The sequence below is a fragment of the Opisthocomus hoazin genome, chromosome 7, assembly GCF_030867145.1.
Source record: "Opisthocomus hoazin isolate bOpiHoa1 chromosome 7, bOpiHoa1.hap1, whole genome shotgun sequence".
NCBI lineage: Eukaryota > Metazoa > Chordata > Aves > Opisthocomiformes > Opisthocomidae > Opisthocomus > Opisthocomus hoazin.
In genome coordinates, this window is record NC_134420.1 from 39,454,237 (window position 1) to 39,475,354 (window position 21,118).

The following is a 21,118-nucleotide window of genomic DNA, read 5'->3' on the forward strand; positions in this document are numbered from 1 at the left end:
AGTGAGGTCCAGAGAATGCTTTGTCATTGAGTTCATCAAAGGTAGAAAAACAAAATGCCAAATCTTAGTTTTTCACTTGGTGTCTCGGAACAAATTCCCATGTATGCCACAGGAACCAGAGATGGATTAAGTCTGGATGATAATACTGTTCATACTTCACAATTTTGATCAGCCACACACAACAAAACCTCCTTGGTTTCTCTACCAAAACTGCAGCACTAAGACTTGCTTTGGCTCCTGGTAATGTAAATGGAAATACTACTATTTAGGTGAAGGAGAAAAGAAAGGAGTTGTTCTTTTATATCTATTTTGATCACAAGTACTTACGTCCAAGAACCTGCCTTCTAATGGAGTATTTCAGGATGTAAAGAATGCGTGTTCTCTTTAAGATACACATTTAGACATGAAGAATAATTAGTAATAACAATAATCATACTCAGACTTGAAAAAATGTAGTGCTCAAGTAAGCACAGGATTGCATTGACATGTTTGTCTTTAAAAGTAATAAGATGTAATATTCACTTCTCTAAGAGCTACCACCAATTACTATCAAAAGGAATATTATGTATTACTTTTAAAGCAGTTTTCATTGAAAGCTGTGTTCCTTGCTCATATGAGCACTTTTATCCCTAAAGTTTGCTGAAGGTCGCTTTCTGAGCCAATAATAGAAAAGGGAATAGAATAGCTTGTGTTAGATAACAGTCCCACACTATTAGCATCTCAGTTCTTAGCTGGTCTCTGGTAAGTTTTGAAAGCTGACATAGTAAAACACAGGTAAAAATATCTTAACTATGAAATTGCAAAGGTGGGTTAATGTCTTTGAGGCAAATCTTAATTGCTGAAATCCTGTTCGCTTTTTTCTTGACTACCAAGCCCTCTCATTGACATAATTTCACAGAGTTTTTAAGAGAAGGGGGATAAGGAGAGAGATGGAGGGACTGTGTGAAGTTTCTTCTAATGCATAATGCATTTAAACACCGTAGCTTCCAGGTTGATGCCGCTAACCAGCTGAGAAACGATTCCTGTGAACAGCCTTGCAGTACGGAGTCGGAGATGACCATGTCTACGGTGATTCCTAGCTGGTGACAATTCTGTTGTTCTGGGTCAGTGATGAATACCTCACTCGAATGGTGCAAAGTCAGCCAGTTCTTATTTTTTTATCTCCTCAAGAGTGCATTCAGTGACTTTATCACTGAGAAAAATGTCTCCCCTGCCTAGTGTGATCAAGATCTGGAAATTTGCTGCATCACCGCTTTTAGTCCAGAGTGCTACTTGATTGGTGGGGATTAGATTTGATCTTATGGCATACATGTCCGTTCTCTAACTGGCTAGGTGAACAGCCTGTCCAGGGGGAAACTCAGTTTTTACCCATCTGAATGAAGAGAAGTCTCATAACCTGCCAGGTTTTTCATTTGCGGTTCCTACATAGAGCCAACCCTATCTCCTCTGAAGGGAGGATGATGCAAGTTCTCTGGAGCCCAACTTGTGAGGTCCTTCCCTAGGAAGAGCTCAGGGACACAAACCAGTCTGGGAAGGCTTCGTAGGCACTGCATATTTGTCTTTTGCAACACTTTCTGCTACAGTGAAAGACTTGAAATGAAATTACAGGCTTATGAATGGAAAAGCAAAGCATCAGGTGTCAGAGTGGGGGTCTGTGCTTTTTAGTTTCGTGCTGTGAACTTTAAGGCAAATAGTGTTACGACAAGTCAGTGCCCTGTGGTTTTGCTATTTTTATGCTTCCTTATTTTCTAAATCAAGTTAACGGAAACTTTTCTCAAACGCTTTTCCCCACGTTTCTATGAAATTGTGAATTGCTCTGTCAGTTCTTTTGATCACTTAAAGCAGATCCAAAGCATCCTATAAGATCGTTTGGGTGCGGAAATAGGAGAAGGCCATGGCCTTCTCTTCTTTTTGTTTGTTTGTTTTACGATATTGTCCGGTTACTCGAAACAATTCAGTAAAGCTGTAAGATGGGAGAAAATAAGTTGCTTGTAAGCCTTTCTGATATCATGAAATATCTCTTTTTTGTTTTTTTGATCAATCAGTTGAAATTTTCTGAACAGAATTCACATGTCTGTATGCTTGCTGCTTCTTCCAGTTTGAGGCATTTTGATATTCTTAACTGTATCTTCCCTCATGGCTGAAGCCAGACGCTAAGAAACTATCAGGGACTAACTAGGGGCTGCGGCTCTTAAATGCTTGCTCTTATAATCTGTCTACTGCACTTGAAAGACAAAATGTTTCAGGCCTTTCCAGTAACCGCTTTTAAGCATTCAGCATATTTCTATATAGGAGATGAGGTATAGATGGTTTACACTTTACCTTTACAAGGTTTCTTGTGGGAAAAGACTCCAGAAGAATGTCACCCTGGAAGTAAATATGGGCACACCGAAAGCCCACAGTTGTCGGGTGGAATGTGATTCACCAGTGGGAGTGAGGACCGGTTTGCGCCCTTTGTTGTGAGCACCAGATAACATATACCACTTACAAACAGTATTAGTTATGTTTCCAAATATCTAGCACACTATATTTAAAGTACAGACTTTAACTTAAACCTGCAAGAGGAGACTGTCAGTGTTCCCACGTAACCCTTCACATTCTGGCATTTTCCAGACTGCCAGCCAAATGAACACTTTAGGAGGAGGTGCATATATATGTCCGCAGCACCCAGCGGGTTAATCCACCCTACTGTGCATAGGTGTTGGAGCTCTTATGGTATGTAAGACTTGCCAAGTTTGGAGTTGTTTTGTATTTTTTTATTTTTTTCCGGACTATGCATTCATAGCAAGCATCTTTTCTGATGCTGCTGAGGTGTTTGTGAATGCATATCGAGATGGTACTCTTATTTGTGTTTTATGTGACATACACATTTGTGTACATTTTATCACCTAGAAAAGCTGTTATGGTTCATTTTGACACTTTTCTATTAAAACATCTTTTTTTTTTTATAAGTATTCAGCCATCCTCCATTTTTTTAATACATCTTGAAATAGACTAATGTGCATTTTGGACTTGTGGCCTAACAAATGTCCTTTTTAATAACTGAAGCTTTTAACTTAGTATCTCTCAGGAATAAATGTCTGTTACTTTTCTAGTCCTAACTTTTTTTTTGGAAATGATGAAAAAAATCCTATGAATATGTGCTTGTATGTAATATTTCAGCTGGCGCTGTTTTCATAGCTAAATAACCTTGAAAAGCGAGATTTCTAATGTTGACAGTATATGGACTCTTGCTGTATCCGTGGGCATCATTTTAAGGGGTGTCTCCTGAACAAGCAGTTGTGTCCAAGAGCATGTTGTCTAAGGGGCACTGCAAGACATGAAGGTATCTAAGAGTTTAGAAGTTTGTAACAGCTGTGAGGAAAATTGAGATGCTCTGATGGCTGTTTTCCTTTTCGAAAAAAGCCATTTTTATTCTTAAAGAAACTACATTAATGATTTAATGAAGAGCTACAGTACAGGATGTTAGCCATCATCTACTCGAAGTTCTCAACATTCTGCTATATATAAACAACTGCAAGATGTTAAAGGTTAAATATTGATGAGATACTATTGAAGTTCAGTAATTAACTTCAACTGCAGGTAGAATTTTGATTGAACTTGGCTATTTTGCCCACTTCTGACATTATTCTGATGACAAAAGTAACAGGATGGCAAATAAGAAATGGTACTTCAAATAAAATACAGCTTTTTAATGTATACTAACTTTGGTACAGTTTATTGAGGAAACTAAAAACACTATCCCACTTACTCCAACAGGGATAGAGAACTAAAAAAAGAAATTGGTCTCTTAAAGAAGATGTGCTTGGCAAAAAAAAAAAACCACCAAAAAATTTGTCTCCTGATTTCTTTAATGACTTGTTATTGTTGTCTCAGCTGTAGCCAAAGTCTGCAGCTGGTATTCTGAACAGAATTACTAGGAGAATGCTAAAAATATTTCTCTAAAAATATATAAAAAAGGCAATTTAGAAAGAACTCCATTTAGACTGCAGCACAAGGACATTTTGTGTGACAGTGTTTAGTAGGATGAAAAATTTAAACAGAATAACAGCTATTTACATTCACACTGCAAAGTAATTACCGAAGCAGACAAAATACTTAAACCTAATTTAATAATGCTTTCCTTCAGCCTAGGTGCCAAAACCTGGGAGCAAACTTCCCAACTTGTGCTGAGGTGGGGAGGGGGAGAATTGGAGTTAAAACCATATAGAAACAAGTGCATTGAACACTTTCCCAGTGAGATACAAAGTGAGTTTCACTTTTAAACAGAAGAGCATCATAAATCAGCATGAACCACAAGTTTTAATGAGTATATCATCCCTGGAATTGTGCAGTGCTTGCAATTCCGTGTGAACAAGAGAAGGATCTGGTCTTACACTCCTTACTCAGGCAAAACTGTCACTGACATTAATGATAATTTTGCCTGAATAGAACAAAGTGCTTGATGGTGGTTGTGCCAGCATGAAGGGTGCGAGATTAGGATAAACCGTGCAAAAAAGTACAACTTCAAATGGCTGTACCTTTGACTTCTCAAGCTAACATCTCCTCCAACCACAAGGATCTTAATTATAACATTTGCTGGTTCAAAGATTAACATTTAGCATTCTGGGAAAGACTTTCTGGACTTTAGTAACCTGATCAGTACGGTCTCCTTTTGGTCTCTGGCTCTTTCTGGTTCTTTGTATTGCAGGGGAGATGATAGTATCTGGCACATTCCTTGGATGACTTGAAGATAGCAGCCTTCTGTGTTTGGGGCTGAAAGATTGTGAACTCTGTGTTAGCAGAAATGCCACACAGGGGAGGTGAATAGAACATTAAAGAAGCTTTAGCTTTAGGTACTGCAGTGCAAGCAGAGTTGAATTTGAGAGCTGGGACTTAAGTGGACATTTGTCCCTGCTTTCTTCCTTAATAAAATCTGAGTGCTAACTGTGGATAAGGGCATTTGAGAGATCACTAAAAATGAATCACTGAGTGCCCAGAAGAGCTTTATTATGATATACTATGGAGAACTTTACAATACACCACGTACTTTTTACATGCTTATCGGATGCATGTAGGAGTTACTATTGCAGAGGTAAATTGGTTTGTTCTTTGCTGCAGAAGCAAAATAATTCATTGAATTAAGACGACAAAATAAAGCTCATCAAAACCTGTATCTGTGTGGTCCTTTCTGGCTCTGTGTTCCCATCTAATTTTCTTTTCCCCTGTGAAAGGCTATTGAGCAAAAAAGCACAAGCTCCAACCAGCAATGTTTGCTGTGCTTCTGTGTGTGTGTGTGTGTGTGTGTGTGTGTGTAACCCATTTTGAAAAACACTAAATCTGGAAGAAATCTCAGTGCAGAAATCCTGACTGGCCAGACTGAGATAAAAAATAAAAATACTAAATTTCAAAAGTCCCCAGAATGATACTGGGTTTTGCGACAAAGTCCTTGTAGGCAGAGCCAAGAGAGTGCTCTTGGTTCAGTTCGTTTTGCCCCAGTAGCAATTAGATAGAAGGAGTTCTTCTGCTCCTGAAGTTCCGCATGGATGTTGCTGCTGCTCAGCTAACCAGTGTGAAAATACCATGGAAAATAAATTATTAAACTATACTGTTATTGCTAACTTGCCAGCTCCAGAGAAACAAATGCAGCCACATTTACATATGTGTCCATCTGTCTGTTTTTACACTTTATGTCTTCAGCCAGTGGGTGAAATTGTTTTAATCCAAGCTGCAGTCTGATTTTTTTTTTCTCTTTTCTGCTGATATTTTTCTGTGTGTGTATGTTATTTGTAGACGGACACGCATATTCTTGACAGTAGCTAGTTCTTAATTGTCCTTTTAAGTAACCTAATCTATCTGGCCACGGTAGTTTTAACTGGAGTAAGCAGCAGAGTTCTCCATGGATAATTTTCGTTAGTTAGCAGATTGTTACCATCTCAGTGTTGCTGAAATCCCTAATCTCAGGTCAGCGTGAAGCTGCAGTGGTTACAATCCTGTTGCCTGATGCAGTGTGAATGGAAGTGCTTTCTGTCAGAAACATGTGGTCTCTTCAGTGGAGAGCCTGCGTAAATCCTGTGTAAATAGAGGGAGGCTAACAAAGGATGAGCCCCTGCAGCTCAGAGCATTTGGAGCCATTTGGAGGCTGAATTTGCTAAATGCTGCTTATACCGCCTGAAAAGTTGAAGAGAAAGGAGCATAAAATCCCTTCTTTTTTCTCTTTCTGCTCCTACCCTGGGGGGAGGGTGTTAAGGGCCAGGGAAGCCTGAGGTAAGCCTATGAAGACTGTTTTTTCAGTGCTCTTTTGAGTGTGAAAAAGGTGGCATGGGTCACTGTCCCCTCTTTAATGTCGGAAAACCCACACAGTTAGTAAATGTTGCATGTAAACTAAAGCATTTCATCCCTTCTCCTGCGCTCCACGGCAGTGGGCCATGAACTAGTCACTTGAAAATCGCAGAAAAATTTCACTTCAACATGTCCGAACAGTTTAGCACAGCAGGAACGTAAGAGAGATCAGTAATTAGCAGGTTGCTTTACTGTTCCCCTTGTCTGCATTGGAACACTTTTTTTCACCTGATGTGAAAAAACGTTGGATTATAACGAACGAGCCACAAACCTACTGGCTGTATAAAAGAGCTTAACATTTAAACTGGTGTTTATTAGTTCTGCCTTCAAAAAGCTGGAAAAATATGTTGCTGGCTTTTGAGTATAAACTCTAAGACTTGTCGATTCACTTCACAAATAAACACAAGCTTTAAACACAGACAATTAAGGGCACAAAAAAGCCAGTCTTTCTTCTTATTTTTGGACAAGAAAATAATAAAAGGGGAAATGTGAAATATTACCGCTCTGCAAATAATTTCGAAAGATTTGAATTGCCAATTTTATAGCCCGCATCACTATAACAATAACATAGCTGGAATGTCATTCCTACATGCGAGTAAATAATAAAATATTTGTAAATGCCTTTTTGAAGATAACATAAATTAGTGATTATTGAAAGGTTCCTATCCAGAAATAGAAAAGGAACAGTTTTTATTCTTTCTCTTGTTGCAAATACACAACATACCAGATACTATGCAACTCTTTAAGCCTTTAGCACATATTGCCAGATGGCAATAGGGACTTGCTCCTGACTGACAAACTATGATAAAATCTGATTAGACCAAGTAGAATAGCTTTGTAGGTAAGGTCTGATAGTGGCTTAAGCTCTCTTGCTTTTCTTTCTATTTGAATTTTCAGTAGTTATTAATGCCCAGACCAAAGTGTGGACAAATTCCAAAGTGTGGAATTGTACATGTCTTCTTTATGGTATCAGCCCAGTGGAACCGCTGGGTTATATTCCAGAAAGCAAAAGATCTTCCAAAAGAACAGCGAAGGGAAGACCAGCTTTTCATCTTGTCCCTGCTGCTAGAAGGGCAAAGGAATAATATCTTCTGCAGTAAGAGAAATGGTAGTGCTATATGTCGGAAATCTTCCTATTCCTTCTAGTGCACCAGTGTCCAACTTTTCTTTCTCTCCAAGATACTCGCTGAGCACCATGAGACGTGTGTCTGGTGTCTCAGGGACACAAAAGGGGAGGGAACACAGGGGGCTGATTACAGCAGCTCACTTGAGGACACCTCTGTCCAGGACAGGACAAGTGGTGGCGGAGCATGCAGGTCAACCTAGAATGCCTGTGTCAGGCCTAAACAGCTTCTGACGGCAGCTTTCCTCCTGCAGTCCAGTAATTCAGCAAAAACAGGGCACATACTAGCAGACCACTGCTGCTGATAGCACAGCTCTAAACTGGGATGCCTACTTGAACTGTTTGTAGTTTTCAGTCCCAAGTTTGCCACTCATTAATCTATCCTAACTCTATTTCCATAGGCCATAAGATGCAGTACGTAAGTATTGCTTCTGTGGTGTGATGTCAGCTTCCATGAACAGTGACCATTAAAAGGAGGAGAAAAAAACCCCACAGCCAGCACTTCATTCAAAAAGCTGTGATCTGCTGAAGCTGTAAGGCTAAAAGTCCGATTTTAACAGGGTGGAATGGAGATAAGGTGTTCTCCTGAAGGGTCTTTGATTCTGGAGCTGACCTTTCCTCTCTGTTAGTCCTCCCTACAGCACAGACTGTCTTATCTTCAAAATGCATTCAAACACTTCTCTTTCCAGCTTCTTGGCAGTGGTAATTAATGACATTTTTAACATTTTTCTCTGGTGGTGATATGGATCATATTACTAAGCTGAACATCCTTATTAATAATAGTTTACAATACTTCTGTGTCCAGATGGACACATTATAAGTACAAACAAATAATTGCAAAATGTGAGTATAAGCTGCATGCAAATTCTCCTCTTTGTTTTGCATTTATATTTACATATTCTACTCCATCAAAATACTGAACTGAGAGATTGTAGAGCAGTTTACTTAAGATCAGCATAGTGCACTGCATCTTTCCTTTTCAGAACCTTTTGACTTTGTTTTCTTATTGCTTGCACAATTTTTAAAAAATAACTTGAAGTGCCTTGTCTTCCCCCTGCCTTAGATACCCCTGCTCTTCTCTCTTTTCCTTTAGCATGACAAACCATAAAGCTGTAAGGGACCTCAGATGGTGAAGAAACCCAAACACTGGGTCCTGAAACGTATTTTTCCAGAAATCAGTTTTCTTACTGCTCTACCTGCTGTGATGGTAATAGAAACTATTTCTAGAGTTTGAATCTGGGCTGTTACCAGGATTCTGTCCTTTGGCCTGAATGGGTTATCCTTTTCAGGTATCATTTTGCGTAGATTGGCACAGGACACAAGCAAGGACTAGAGTTGAGATAATATTGATGGTGTCGAGGATTGTCAAAGAGGAATTAATTGGTAAAATTAGTTTGGACTAGACTTCTGTAGGACTGGACTCCATTTCCCAAAGACTCTTTAGGTGTATGATCACTGGGGTCAGCAAGATAATCTGTCCAAGGAAATCAGTTTGCAGCAAGTTGTTTGAAAATATGGTGCAACGGAAACCCTGCTCTAATTACTTATTCAGTATTTTTTAAATAAGAGGTAGTCTCCTTTGCTTTCAATGCAAAATAATTTATCTTGTGGGAAGAAACCCTCAGCACGTACTAAGAGTGTCTGCACACAGAGCTCGTGTGGAAGCCTAACTTCCTGCAGTGTAAAGAAGACTTGCATCTTCAGCCTCCTCCACAAGTCCTTCCCTTGGAAGAGAAGGTCTCAAAGGAACCCCGTGTGGGTCACTTTACAAAGCTTCTTGTAAACTCTCTCCATCTTTTATAGGGATTATTTAGACTCTTATATAGCATTGATATAATCTTAAACAGGCCGGGTAATATACCTAATTCTCTACTGGCTTGAATCCTGTGTAGTCATAGCCATCTCCACAAAGAGAGTGCTGCTTAAGAATTCTCCACTTTCCTACAACAGTGACAGGATTTTGCAATCGCTTGTACTCATTGCACAAGAATAAACAAGTGAACACTGGGCAAAGCAGGAGAAAGTCACCCTTCGTTTTTTTTTGCTGCTGTGTGAAAGAGAGTCAGTGGGCCAAAATCTAGACTTAATTTCCGCACTAGAATATTGGAATAACTATGCTTATATAATTGCAATTCCCATATGAGTTAGGACTTGACTCTACCCTTCCTACAATTTACCATCCAAATCAGGATATTAACAGTTCATGCAAGAAGAATCACTTGTAATGATGGTTTAAATGTTTAAAATTTGGATTCATACAGCAGTTAAAAATATACTCATTCCAGTCTTCAGTAGAGTGACTTTCATGTCTGTCCTTTTTATTTCACTTTTGATGATTTATTTTTCTTCATTTAAAATAACTGATGTTTACTGGATACAGCAAACTAGGATCAGGCCCTCCTTGTCCAAGTAAATCGTTCCATCTTGGAAAAGTAGTTACGGGTTTCTACGATTTCTTGCCACTAAAATCTGTATCCACTAATGTGAGCTGTTGTGGTGCTACTAAGGATCTGACAATACACCTTAACAGGATTGGGTCTGTAGTTCACCAGGAGCAACAAATCTTGCTGTATTCATCTTCTGAGGTCATTTGGAGGCACGATATTTGGATTTCCTTTCATAGGTTATGGAACAGATTAGGGAAGCACTGAGTCTTACTGTTTCAATTGCTGATTGAGGTGGGAAAGCAGTGGAAGCTTTAGCTGAACTTTCGTCTCCTGGACTGCTGTTAGCTTTTTAAAACTAGGATACTAACAACCTCTCCAAAAGGTCTAAACAGTGATTTAGCATGTAGGTGACTCCTGCTGAGGATGCTCACACACAGGAGAGTATGTATATGCAGAGAAGCAGGAATTTGTCCATACAGAGAGTGAACCAGTGCTTCTGCGGTGTGAAAGGATGGTGCAGAGGGGAAGTTTTACAGCTCCACGCATCCTGTGCATATACACATAGCTTTTACATAAAGAGACAAAGATATCTTTATCCGCACAACAGATAGACAAACAGACTGACTGACTTCAAACTTGCACTTTCAGTAGGGATTTCCCCCCCCCCCATCTCCGGGTACTGCTTTTCAGAATTGCCTGAGGCTACAGTACAGCACCTCAGATCCCCAAGGCCCATTGCCTGGTTCCTAATAGCCACTCTCCATCTGTGTCACATGAACAGTTGATGAGATAGCTCCAGTGTCTGTATTTTGGAGAGCATATCCACCCAGGTTAAAATGCTGGGGTTGCCAAGGAGCAGTCAGAAGCCATTAGTGTTTGTGAGAATTTGCCTTGCAGCAGTTCCTTGGCATAGTGGAAAGTGTGTGTGTGTGTGTGTGCATGCGTGTGTGTGTGTGTGTGTGTGTGTGTGTGTGTGTGTGTGTGTGAGAGAGAGAGGGAGAGGGGTAGAGTGGAATATACGGGGGGGGGGGGGGGGGGGGGAGAGAGCAACGGAAAGGAGCGCTTTCTAAATAACCGACATCTTGCAAAAGTGAACAGTTGGTTACAGCATTTAGGACTTCCATAATCTCTTCGATTAGTTTGCTGTGATTCGACTCTCCTTTCTCTATTGTTAACAGAAACAAACTAAAAAAAAAAAAGAAAAGGAGCATGAGAAAGAGAGCAGCGACTTCAGGGTCTTGCTCTGGTGTTTGGGCAGATGGAAAGGAGCTGCTCTGCCTTGGGGCAGGGTGGTTGTAATGAAGTGGCCTGTCAGTCTGTAAATAGTGAGGGTCATCTCTTCCATGTGATGGAGGGTATCACATTGCAGTGAAAATGGAAATGTCAATAAAATTAATCTGCCAGCTCTTTGCTGTGGCTTTTTCTGTCTCTCTGGTCCAAAAGGGTTGGTTTTTCAGAGGGGAGGCAGTGGAAGACGGGTGATCTGGCATGGGAGGGAAGATGGAGCTGAAATGCAAGTTTTGAAGCAAATGGACTGTGTGTAGCAGCGACGTATTTCGTTTAGTAGCACTACAGAGCTAGACAAGGCTATAGGAATTAGCTCGTGAATCTATAGCATTCCTCAGGAAGCTATGGAGCGTCTAGCTCAGGCTACATTGAGCACAGAGTTTATTGTTTTAGGCTTTCTTGGACAAGGTTTTTACTTAGCATGGGATTTATGGCATTTACTGCTAATGAATGTCTATTCTTAAATTACAAAAACCACCGTCTCAGCACAATTCCCAGATGTCCTTCCAGGACCTCGGCTTCTTAAACACCAGCAGGGAGCATAAACTCTCCACTTCTCTGTTTTCCTCTTTCGTGTGGCTCCGGGCTAATGATGTGTAAGGAAAACACAGCAATCTATAAAGTCTCAGTGCTGTCCCAGTATTCTTCATTTGTTTTGCATTTGATTATGCCACAAGTCGGATCTTGTTTCTTTCCTTTTTTTTAAGTTATTAGTTCAAATATTAATGTAGGAATATGGCATATATTGCTGCTCTTGATTGATGCCTTCCCAAAAACAGGAAGACATGCTCGTATGAATTTTAAGAAAGTAGGGGTCCTGCAATGCCTTGCCAGAAGAGTTTTTCAGATACATAATTTAGATGCCCTCCAGGCAGGCTTTCAAGGCATTTTTGCTGGAGGGCAAGAAAAAATAACTATGACTGTTAAAAGTAAATGATTTTTGCTAATGCACAATTAATGCCAGGGAAAAGCACAGAAGAGAAAGATGTTGATGGAAAGTTCTGATTAAGTGAGAGCTCTACCTTGATGTGCATCTTTTTTTTTTTTTTAATGATAGTAATCACTGATGCAGAGATGTAGAAGTTTTCATGTCATGCAAATGCCATATGCAGGATCATACTAGGTGTATGTGTTTGTGCGTGCGTGTGTATGTGTGTTGGGAGGTGATGGTTACAGGGAGGGGCTCATCTGACAGTGTGTTATGTGCACTGAACGGTGACATGGTTACTGCCACCTCTGCAGAGGCCCTCGAATATATAGACTACAGAACATTTAACTTGATTGCTTATAGTACGTATTCAGAATGGTTGTAGGGATGCATTTACAGTGAATGGGTTTTCTTGTGGCAGGTTTTCCCACATTGAATCCCGTAATTGACAAAGAGCTATTGCACTATGTCAAGCACACCATTATAATTGAATTAATGATATATGCATGTGTGAAACGCAAAATTAGTATTTGGAGAGACATGGTTTCTAATTTTTACATATTTGTATCAGCACTGATATACAATGAGAAATTGTATGTGCCTGATCTAGCACATCAAAATAAAACTGTGGTACTGTCTTGGTAATTAATGATGCTTTTTGGCTTCTATATTTCGTTCATTAAATGTCTCCTCCTTCCTGTTTTTCTCTTTGTTGTAGGAGATGGTTTAGACAACAGTGTAGCCTCACCTGGTACAGGGGATGACGATGACCCAGACAAGGACAAAAAGCGTCAGAAGAAAAGAGGCATTTTCCCCAAAGTAGCAACAAATATCATGAGAGCGTGGCTTTTCCAGCATCTCACAGTAAGTGGTGCCCAAAACCAAAATAGATTTCTGTTCATGTGCTTAATGAGGTTTATTCATTGTTACTAGAAATCAATTGTCCCCATAATTTTTGGACCGTTATTAGGACTCAATTATTGTTGCCTTTTTTTTTTCCTTCTAGACTTTTTTTTCTTGGCTCTTGGAATCATGACAAATCTGAATGAAACCTATATATATGTATATACATACACACATACATGCCTAGAGAAAGACAGAGAGAGAGTACAAAGCCTTAGCATGGAACAACACCTACATATAAAGTAACCGGTTTTTGCTTTGAACTATTCAAAATGTTTCTAAGGACAAAAAAGGGAGTATCTTGCTTTATCATATATAAAGCTCTGCCCTTTGGATTCTTTATTGCTGGCCTCTCTTTACTCAAACTTGTCACATATGTGGTGGAAAAGAGCCCCGGTCTGTGTGTGCTGACATATGTTGTGGATGCTAGAGAAGTCAAAGCAGCAGCATGCAAACTTGTCGTTGTTACTTTTTGTGAGAAATATAGAAGGCTTACAGGTTGCCTAATTCTTCAGTTGCATAACAGAGAGAATAAGCACTTCTTTAGCTTCTCTTTAAGTCCATTATGTTAAAAGCTAGTCATATTCACATTTAGGGGAGAGAGATTAAATATGTGAAAAAGCAGTCCTTTCCATGGGCTATCTTTATCCTCTTGCTTGCAACTGGTTTTATGTGTTTGTGTTCTGTTGACTATTATAGCTTCACTTAGGCATCAAAACACGGTTCCACAGAAAACCTAGTAACACTCTTTGAAGTTTACTTTGTGTGGGAAGTAATGGAAACTGGTAAAATTATCAATTGATTTTCCTCTTCCTCTCACTGTAAAATTGTTTCTCACTTGATAAGGCTTAAAATGCTAACCATTATTAACTACCTCTTCTTCTACCAAAGTTTTATAAATTTCCATGGTAGCTGATGTTGGTTACAGTGTAATGATTTCAGGACAAGGTACCCGATTTATTTATGATAGGGACTATTGAACTGCTCTGCTAGCAGCACAGCTAAAGGGGGGAGTGATAGATCCACATTTCTAAACCATCATTTTGATGTAAGGACATTAGTAGCAAACTAAGGTGCATTGATCTGGCCTGTGGGGTCAGGATTAGCTGGAACAGCCAGTGTCTCTACTGGAGTAGTGGTTATTCCTGCCTCTCAGCTATGGCCATTTCAAAGGTCAGGTGCCCTGTACCCACTTGGCTCAGAGGAATTAGACAGAACATGAGTCTCTGGGCTGATTACTTAACCAAAGACAAAATAATGAGTCCTAAGCAAATACTGACTAATTGAAAGGGCTGTAAATCCATTACATATTGGTCAGGGATAATCAGGAGTATTTAATCACTTTTATCTATTCAGGAGCACTGAAGCTGCAACAGCAAAGCCCTGAACCTTGCCATGTGCTTATTATTCTCATCATTATCAAAATTACTTCACAGCTGTTCTTTGCTACATCACCTCAGCTGGAGATTTACTAACCTGTAAAATGTTTTTAATTTGGAAGTCGAGTGAGTGTGAGTGGAGGGTTTTTCATTTAGCTGTAGGGTATCTTTAGAGGAGTAGTACAGGCAGACAGCAGAAAGCAGGGCCACAGATAAACCAGTGTGTTTTGTATATGTCTCTGTGTTAACTCCATTTCCTCTTATGAAATTTGTGATAGCTCATTTTTTTTTCTCCCTGCCTTTCTTTCTCACGTGCTCCTTGCATTTGACACATGCTTATTAAACAGTAAACTGCCTCTTGCTTCGCTTGAGGAAAGCCCTCCTGGCTTTTTGAAATCCCTTTTCCTTGTTTCCATCCTCTCTCTCCTGACCCTCTCCATCCTGCATGAATTGAGGAAATTTGCCATCACTGGTGAGGATGGCCTTGCAAAAATCAAATTAAATGAACACAAAAAAGCCCCAAACCTTTTACCGTCCAAGCTTTAATGAGTTTGCAGGTGTTGAAAGATTTACTGTGCTGTAATTCTCAGACCTGCAAACTGATAATGGAGACCCCTGACCAGTGCAATGTAAATTCAGAAAGATTCTTGCCATAAACACATGCAAGGAAGGAAGAGAACTCCTTTCTTTTAAAGATCTTGCACTTTTTCTCACATTAGCTTGTCCATTCAAAGTGCAACGCTGGCTGAGCCAGAATGGGGGAATCTGTGATGTACAATTATATTGTTTCAAGTAAATATCTTTACAATGACGGTCCATGATTCAATGTACATTCCTTCATTACTACTCTAACCTTATTTCAAATAGATTTGTTCCTCCTTTGTGCTGTATGACCTGTTCTTGTATTACAATAATCCCCTGATGTACCCTTTTTTCTTTCTCTCTCTCTTTTTTTTTAAAGAAACTAATTGAATTATCTCATTATTTTAATTTGTTAAGCAAATGTATTTTACATCTCAGGATGTGTTCTTAAAGAAGGAGCTGCTTAGGATTTGCCCCCTGAATGGGCCATTGGTACATTTTGACATTCATGCATTCATTAAGGAGAGAAACATAAAAGAGCTCTGGTTGTATTTTTTTTTCAAACACCCAACCAGCATGAAGCAACTTTTCCATAAGCCACAGGGGTCTCTCTACATATGTTCTCAACTGCAAGCCATTGTCACCTATTCTGAATACCTCAAAAGGACAAATAAAATACTAAAGGCCAACTGTAGCAATTGTTAGCTGTTAGTCTCAATATGACAAAAATCATTAACCTCCGATTTCCCTGGAAGGAGAGGCAGTGGCAGTCCATCTCTTATGGTGTGGATTAAACTTGAAATTCCTTTAGACTGTCAAATTCAAAGCAAGAAACTCAGTTCTCACTAATTGTATTTACTTATGATTTTAAATAAAATGTTATTTTTTTTCCTTTATTCAATCAGTTTGCAAACTCCTAAGGTAGCCGATGTTAAAAAAAGAATTGCCTTAAGTGGCTTTTCTGAAGAGACAGGCACTTGAACTCTGATGTAGAATGAATGTGTCTGACAGGCTGTGTCTTTCAAAGCAGTTTCTAATCCCTATCACAGCTTCCATTTTGCACTAACTTTAATTATATTTGAAACAGGATACACATGCGTGTTTTTATTGTTGGAAATCAAATGCAAGGAGTAGGAGCTTCTGTCATGTTCTCGTTCACTTACTGAGCTCTCTCTTACATTTGGAATTACAACAGTACCGGAAGATGAAAGATCTGAGGATGAATCGGTTGGAAATGTGTATGCTTTTTCTGGATAATATCCAGTGTTTAAGAAAGTAGAGGAAATCCTAGTCTGGTAGTATAAGCTTTTCAATAGTACATAAAGATTACGACATCAGAAAGGTAAACCTGACATTAAGGCTGTTTTTATTTGAGTTCAAAGGTGGTTAAAGAAAAGAAACAGCAAGAAATCTGACCCAAGCTGAGAGTTTATTCATAGCTTTGGAAGACTCCTTTTCCTCTACGCCAAGGAGTCCTTAGTGCACTCAATTAGCCTCTCAGACATCTCTGCTTTCCTCCCTCAAGTGCTCCCCTATTTGCCCTGCAAAGAACATATTTGATCATGAAGTGAAAACAGGAAGTACTCAAATGTATAGACACCTCTAGCTCACACCAGTGTTGAGATGAGGATTTCTTACCAGCAACTATACAGAGCCAGCCCCCCCTCCTCCTATGCCCTTTTGAAGGATGGAGGACCTTTAAAATGTATGTACATAATCAGAAGAGAGCAAAGTTATAAAGGAAGTAATTATACCATTCTATGGACTTGTACCTCTGGTAGTTCATCCCTTTCTGCACCACAGTGTATCAAGGACTACGCTTTTGCTACATGCAGAGTTTTTTCCCCTCCTTCTGCAGAGCTGGTAGAACAGAGACGCGTTTATTCTTGGACACTTACCTGGAGTGAAGACCTTTGTTAAAATTCTATTTTGGTTGTTTCTTTTGTTACAGTCTGTAAGAAGCTGTATATCTTGACCAAAAGTACCAGATATACCCATGGTAGCCTGCAAACTAGACCTTTTTTATGACAGTGCCAGATTCCCAGCTGGTGGTATTTGGGAAGGCTCCCCTGAAGTCAGTGGAGTCGAGCGAGTTTTTTTGCTCTTTTTGCTAGCTGAAGTTCTGCCTCCTAATATTTGTTTGAACAGCGTAATTTTAGCCTGATTTCCACAATCTTCTGGCTGAAAATCTTGCTCTTTACGCAGTTTCTTGTAGAGTAGATTTTGGTTTCATCTGCTTTGGTGTCAGGCTAGAGTAAGTTCTGCTGGAATTTGTTAAAATGAACCAGCCAGAGCTTTGGTATTTACCTGAATTAATTTTCTTAACTTGCCATATTCAGGCGGCCAGATTGGACAATATGAATAGTCTTACTGAAACACCTTTTTTTTGTTTCTATATTTATATGGGTGTATCTGAGAATATAACGTATCTCTATCATATTTTGATGAATGGCTTACCAAGCCTTTTATACAGGGCAGCTACTTTTTAATTTATTGATTAGATTTGATTCTAGAGATGAATGTCATCAACAAAAGCCAGTCTTGGTGCAAGCTTTCAAAACAGTTGAAACCATCCCACCTTCACAAATATCTCGTCCCATGTTGTGATTTTAGGAATAGTAGCTAAAGGAGGGTTAGGGACACAGCTGGCTATTGCATTCCACACTGAACAACTTACTTATCTATCAAACAGTAGAAGCACAGCTTTCCTCCGAGTCCTGATCCAGGAGAAGCATTCTTCACGTTGCTAGTTTTGTTGTACTTTAAAAAAACAAAAACAGAACTGAAAATAGAACAGACCTTTGTCCAGTTAAAATGGTGACAAGCAGGCTGGGAGACTCAAGAAAACACAGGAATGTGAAGACATTCTGGTGAATATTAGTGTTTGTGTCGGACCACATTGTGAAGTGCTATACACTCCCGGGGTACACGGAGGAGACGGATGACGTCCTCTGATTCTCCTGTAAAACGACCTGCGCATGGGCTCACATGGCTGCTGTTTCCGCTTCAGCGCGCCGTGTAGTTAGAGAGTTGGAGGAGCCCAAGGTACAGTTTTATTCTAGGTCTGATTTTTAGGCAGGGCTGATGGTGTGCCGAGTCTGCAGCCAGGTAATAAGCTGCCTGCTGGTGTTGGACAGACCTCTCAGACTGTACAAACACCGCCCAGTTGGAAGCACGTCCTGCAAAATAATATTGTGCTCATTTTTCACCTGGATAAACTTTTTGAGGAGACGTTAAATGATTTCACCCTAGTGCTGAAGAAAAATCAGTATCTGAACATTAAAATCCCATGACCAGTGGTCCTGTGGTCCTACAGGTGATGGAGCTGTGCGTCTTTGTACCCCAAAGTTGCTCTGATCGCTCACCAGAAGAGCTGGCGGCTGCCCTCACCATTTGTTTTTATTGCTGGAGGTAGTGTAGCCCTGCCTAATGTCACTGGCATCCCCCTACTGTCCTGCCTGCCTGCCCTACAGTGTCACCAGCCTGAACAGAACAAAACTGGAAATCTTTCTCCAAATGCCCCTTCTGATCCCAGGCTGAAAGGTTTCATCCTCTGAGTGCTCCTAGTCCTCCGCCACGAAATCAGTCACGAAGATTTAGTAACTGACTGAACGTTCCTATACCTTTTAAACACCACAATCTTAAGAGAAAAGAGCTGAAATGGGGTGGGGGTGGGGCTTTGTTTGTTTTAAAAATGGAATCTGAGATTAGACCTGACATTTCTACATCCACCCCCTACAGAAGAGGGAACTTGGGGTCATGGGGTGTGTGGGCCTCAAAAGCTAGCTTTGTCTGGGAGTGGTTAATCTAATCATTGTTACATAGACATCTGTTATTTCTTCTGAAAAATTGATGCTTTTGTGACACAATGATCCATCTATTTAGTACAACAGCCTGAGTAATTAAATTAGAAAAAGAATATTTTTGCGGGAGCGTGTATGATAAAACTGCCATACCTCCTCATACCACCGAAAAGGCTGGGGAGGGAGAGAGGGAGAGGGAGAGGAGTGCTTTAAGCCCTGCATTGTTTTCTGCTGGCTGGAGGAAAACATCTGTGAATTGTTTGAACTGAACCTTAGCAGGGACTGTCTGAATCTGTGTCATCTCTGTTTAATTTCAGGAAATGATGTCACGGCGCATTAAATAACAATGTTGCGTGATTTATTTTTACTTGTACATGCTGTCCTAACCATTTTGGTTACATGGCAGTGTTTCCAATTAAGTGCAAGCTTTTGGTTTTAAAAAATATAATCAGTAATGCTTTTTTTGGGGGGGCGTGGGTATGGGGAGGCTGGGTATTTTAGGGGGTCACCAAGGTTCAGAGCTGTCGGAGGGCTCCGGGCCCATTTGTCATGTGCTTATTTGTAGTTGGGACTGGATGTCAGCGCTCTTGTCACCCATGGCAACCTCCAGGATCGTGGGTTTCTTACAAAGCCTGTCTGGGGGAGAAAAAAACCTAAATATTCCGAACGGATCCGTCAAAAGACCTATTAGATAGTTACAGCCAGGCCTGCGTACTGTAGCTTCTGCCTCGATCAAACTTTCTGCACTCCCCCTTCTTCTGCAGAAGAATAGAGGACATAAGTCAATTCTGTCTGCCATCTGTCGCCTCTCTCCCAGCTCCTCAAATTAAAGAGACAGTCTGAAATTTAAATAATCGGATACAATCACAGGAAGCCCGCCTGGAAATTATTACATGTGCATTCAGGGTTGGTTTTTTTTGACTTCTTGTTTTATTTTGAAGGGGGGTTCTTTATTGTACTTCTTTGGAGATCAAAATATGTTGTGTGTTTCAGCTTCAAAAATAGTATTCTGAGAAAGATTGGATTTGCAGTGTCACCGAGTTGCTATCTAGTAAGATTCCAAGTTATATATAGGGTGAAATTCACACACACACACATACACCCCCCCCCCCAACCAATCCCTGAATTGCGAATCCTGCAAGGGACGAGCAAACACAGCCCTTCCGCCCTGGCTCTCCCTTCCCCTTCGTCCCCTTTCCCTCCCCGAATCCCTGGCAGGCAGACCGGCTATAGCAAAGTCCTTTTACGGCACTACCAAGAAGATTTAGGCTCCTGAGCCTACCTACTGGTCCTTTTCCAGGCCTGCTATAACAGTTTTTCACACTACCCTGTCTGATGTTTGCTTTACCTTCACCTCTCCCATTTTTTTTTCACCCCCTGCCTATTTTTGCCTCCTCCTCCTCCTCAACAGGCAACACAATGTGTCAGGGCTGCAGCGAGGTGAATTGCTTTCATGTGGCACATGAGGTCAGCCGCTGCCAAACCACCCGATAACGTGGCTAGATGTTACTGCCCAACTTACTGTCTTACCTGCCGTTTTCAAACAGGGAATCACTGAGAACAGTGTAATGACAAATATGTGCATGTTTTTAGCTGAGGCTTGATTAAAAAGCCGCAACTGAGCAAGCTGAACGTGGCCTAGCGAAAGATAGGATCAGCCACCGGAGTTCTCTGGCTGTTGTCAGATTACAAAGCTTTGCAGAGTCAGTACAGGAATTAAGCGAAAGAAAAGAAGGAAGAATACCAAAGTGCAAGTAATGAATTCCTTAAAGTAATTGAAACAAGGAAGTTGTAGTGACAAGAATGCATTCATACAGAGTCGTAGCTTTGAGGCTCGCAAGGTAAAAGGAGATTTAACTAAAGCAAACGCAAATATAAATAGTGTTTAAACACTCCAAGAACATTGCACTAATAAAGATTGTGCAGCCTTTGAAAATCAAGATCACAGTCAACTAAAGGTGAGAATTCTTTTGAGTATCTTCAAGTTCCAATACCTAAAACAGTTGTCATCAGAAAACTCATCGTTCCTCCCTTTCTCTATAGTGTGTGCGTGAGTCCATGTATATATAAAATATGTTTTTAGGAAAAAAGCAATTGCTGCTGTTTGTGCAAAGTGATACTGCTTCTCAGTTTTGCCTCGGGACACGTTTATTTAAGATCTGCCTTTCTAGATCCATGAGCAGAGTAATTGGTTTCAAAGAAGTTTTCTGTAAAATTAAAGTTGTACTGTAAAAAAAAAAGTTTCTTTCTGCCAACAGTTCCACAACTGTGAAGAAAAGGAGATGTCAATTCTTATTGTTGCCTAATGAAGAGAGTATTTCATGGCAGACAATATTACTTGTGGTGTTGTGGAGTTTGCCTTGAGTTAGGATACTTAGAATACCACGCATTTCATATTTTAGAGT

General features: G+C 40.2%; 1 protein-coding gene across 5 annotated transcripts in view; it reads left to right on the forward strand.

The window, feature by feature from the left end:
- Positions 1-21,118, forward strand: part of MEIS2 (Meis homeobox 2) — a 174,716-nt gene that overhangs the window by 41,134 nt on the left and 112,464 nt on the right. For 3 of the 5 annotated variants that reach the window (XM_075426915.1, XM_075426911.1, XM_075426914.1), the window contains exons 8-9: positions 2,614-2,715; positions 12,765-12,910. In XM_075426915.1, the coding sequence (XP_075283030.1) occupies positions 2,614-2,715; positions 12,765-12,910 (248 nt within the window). The remainder of the gene's footprint in view (positions 1-2,613; positions 2,716-12,764; positions 12,911-21,118) is intronic. The other 2 variants (XM_075426916.1, XM_075426912.1) reach the window with 1 other exon arrangement.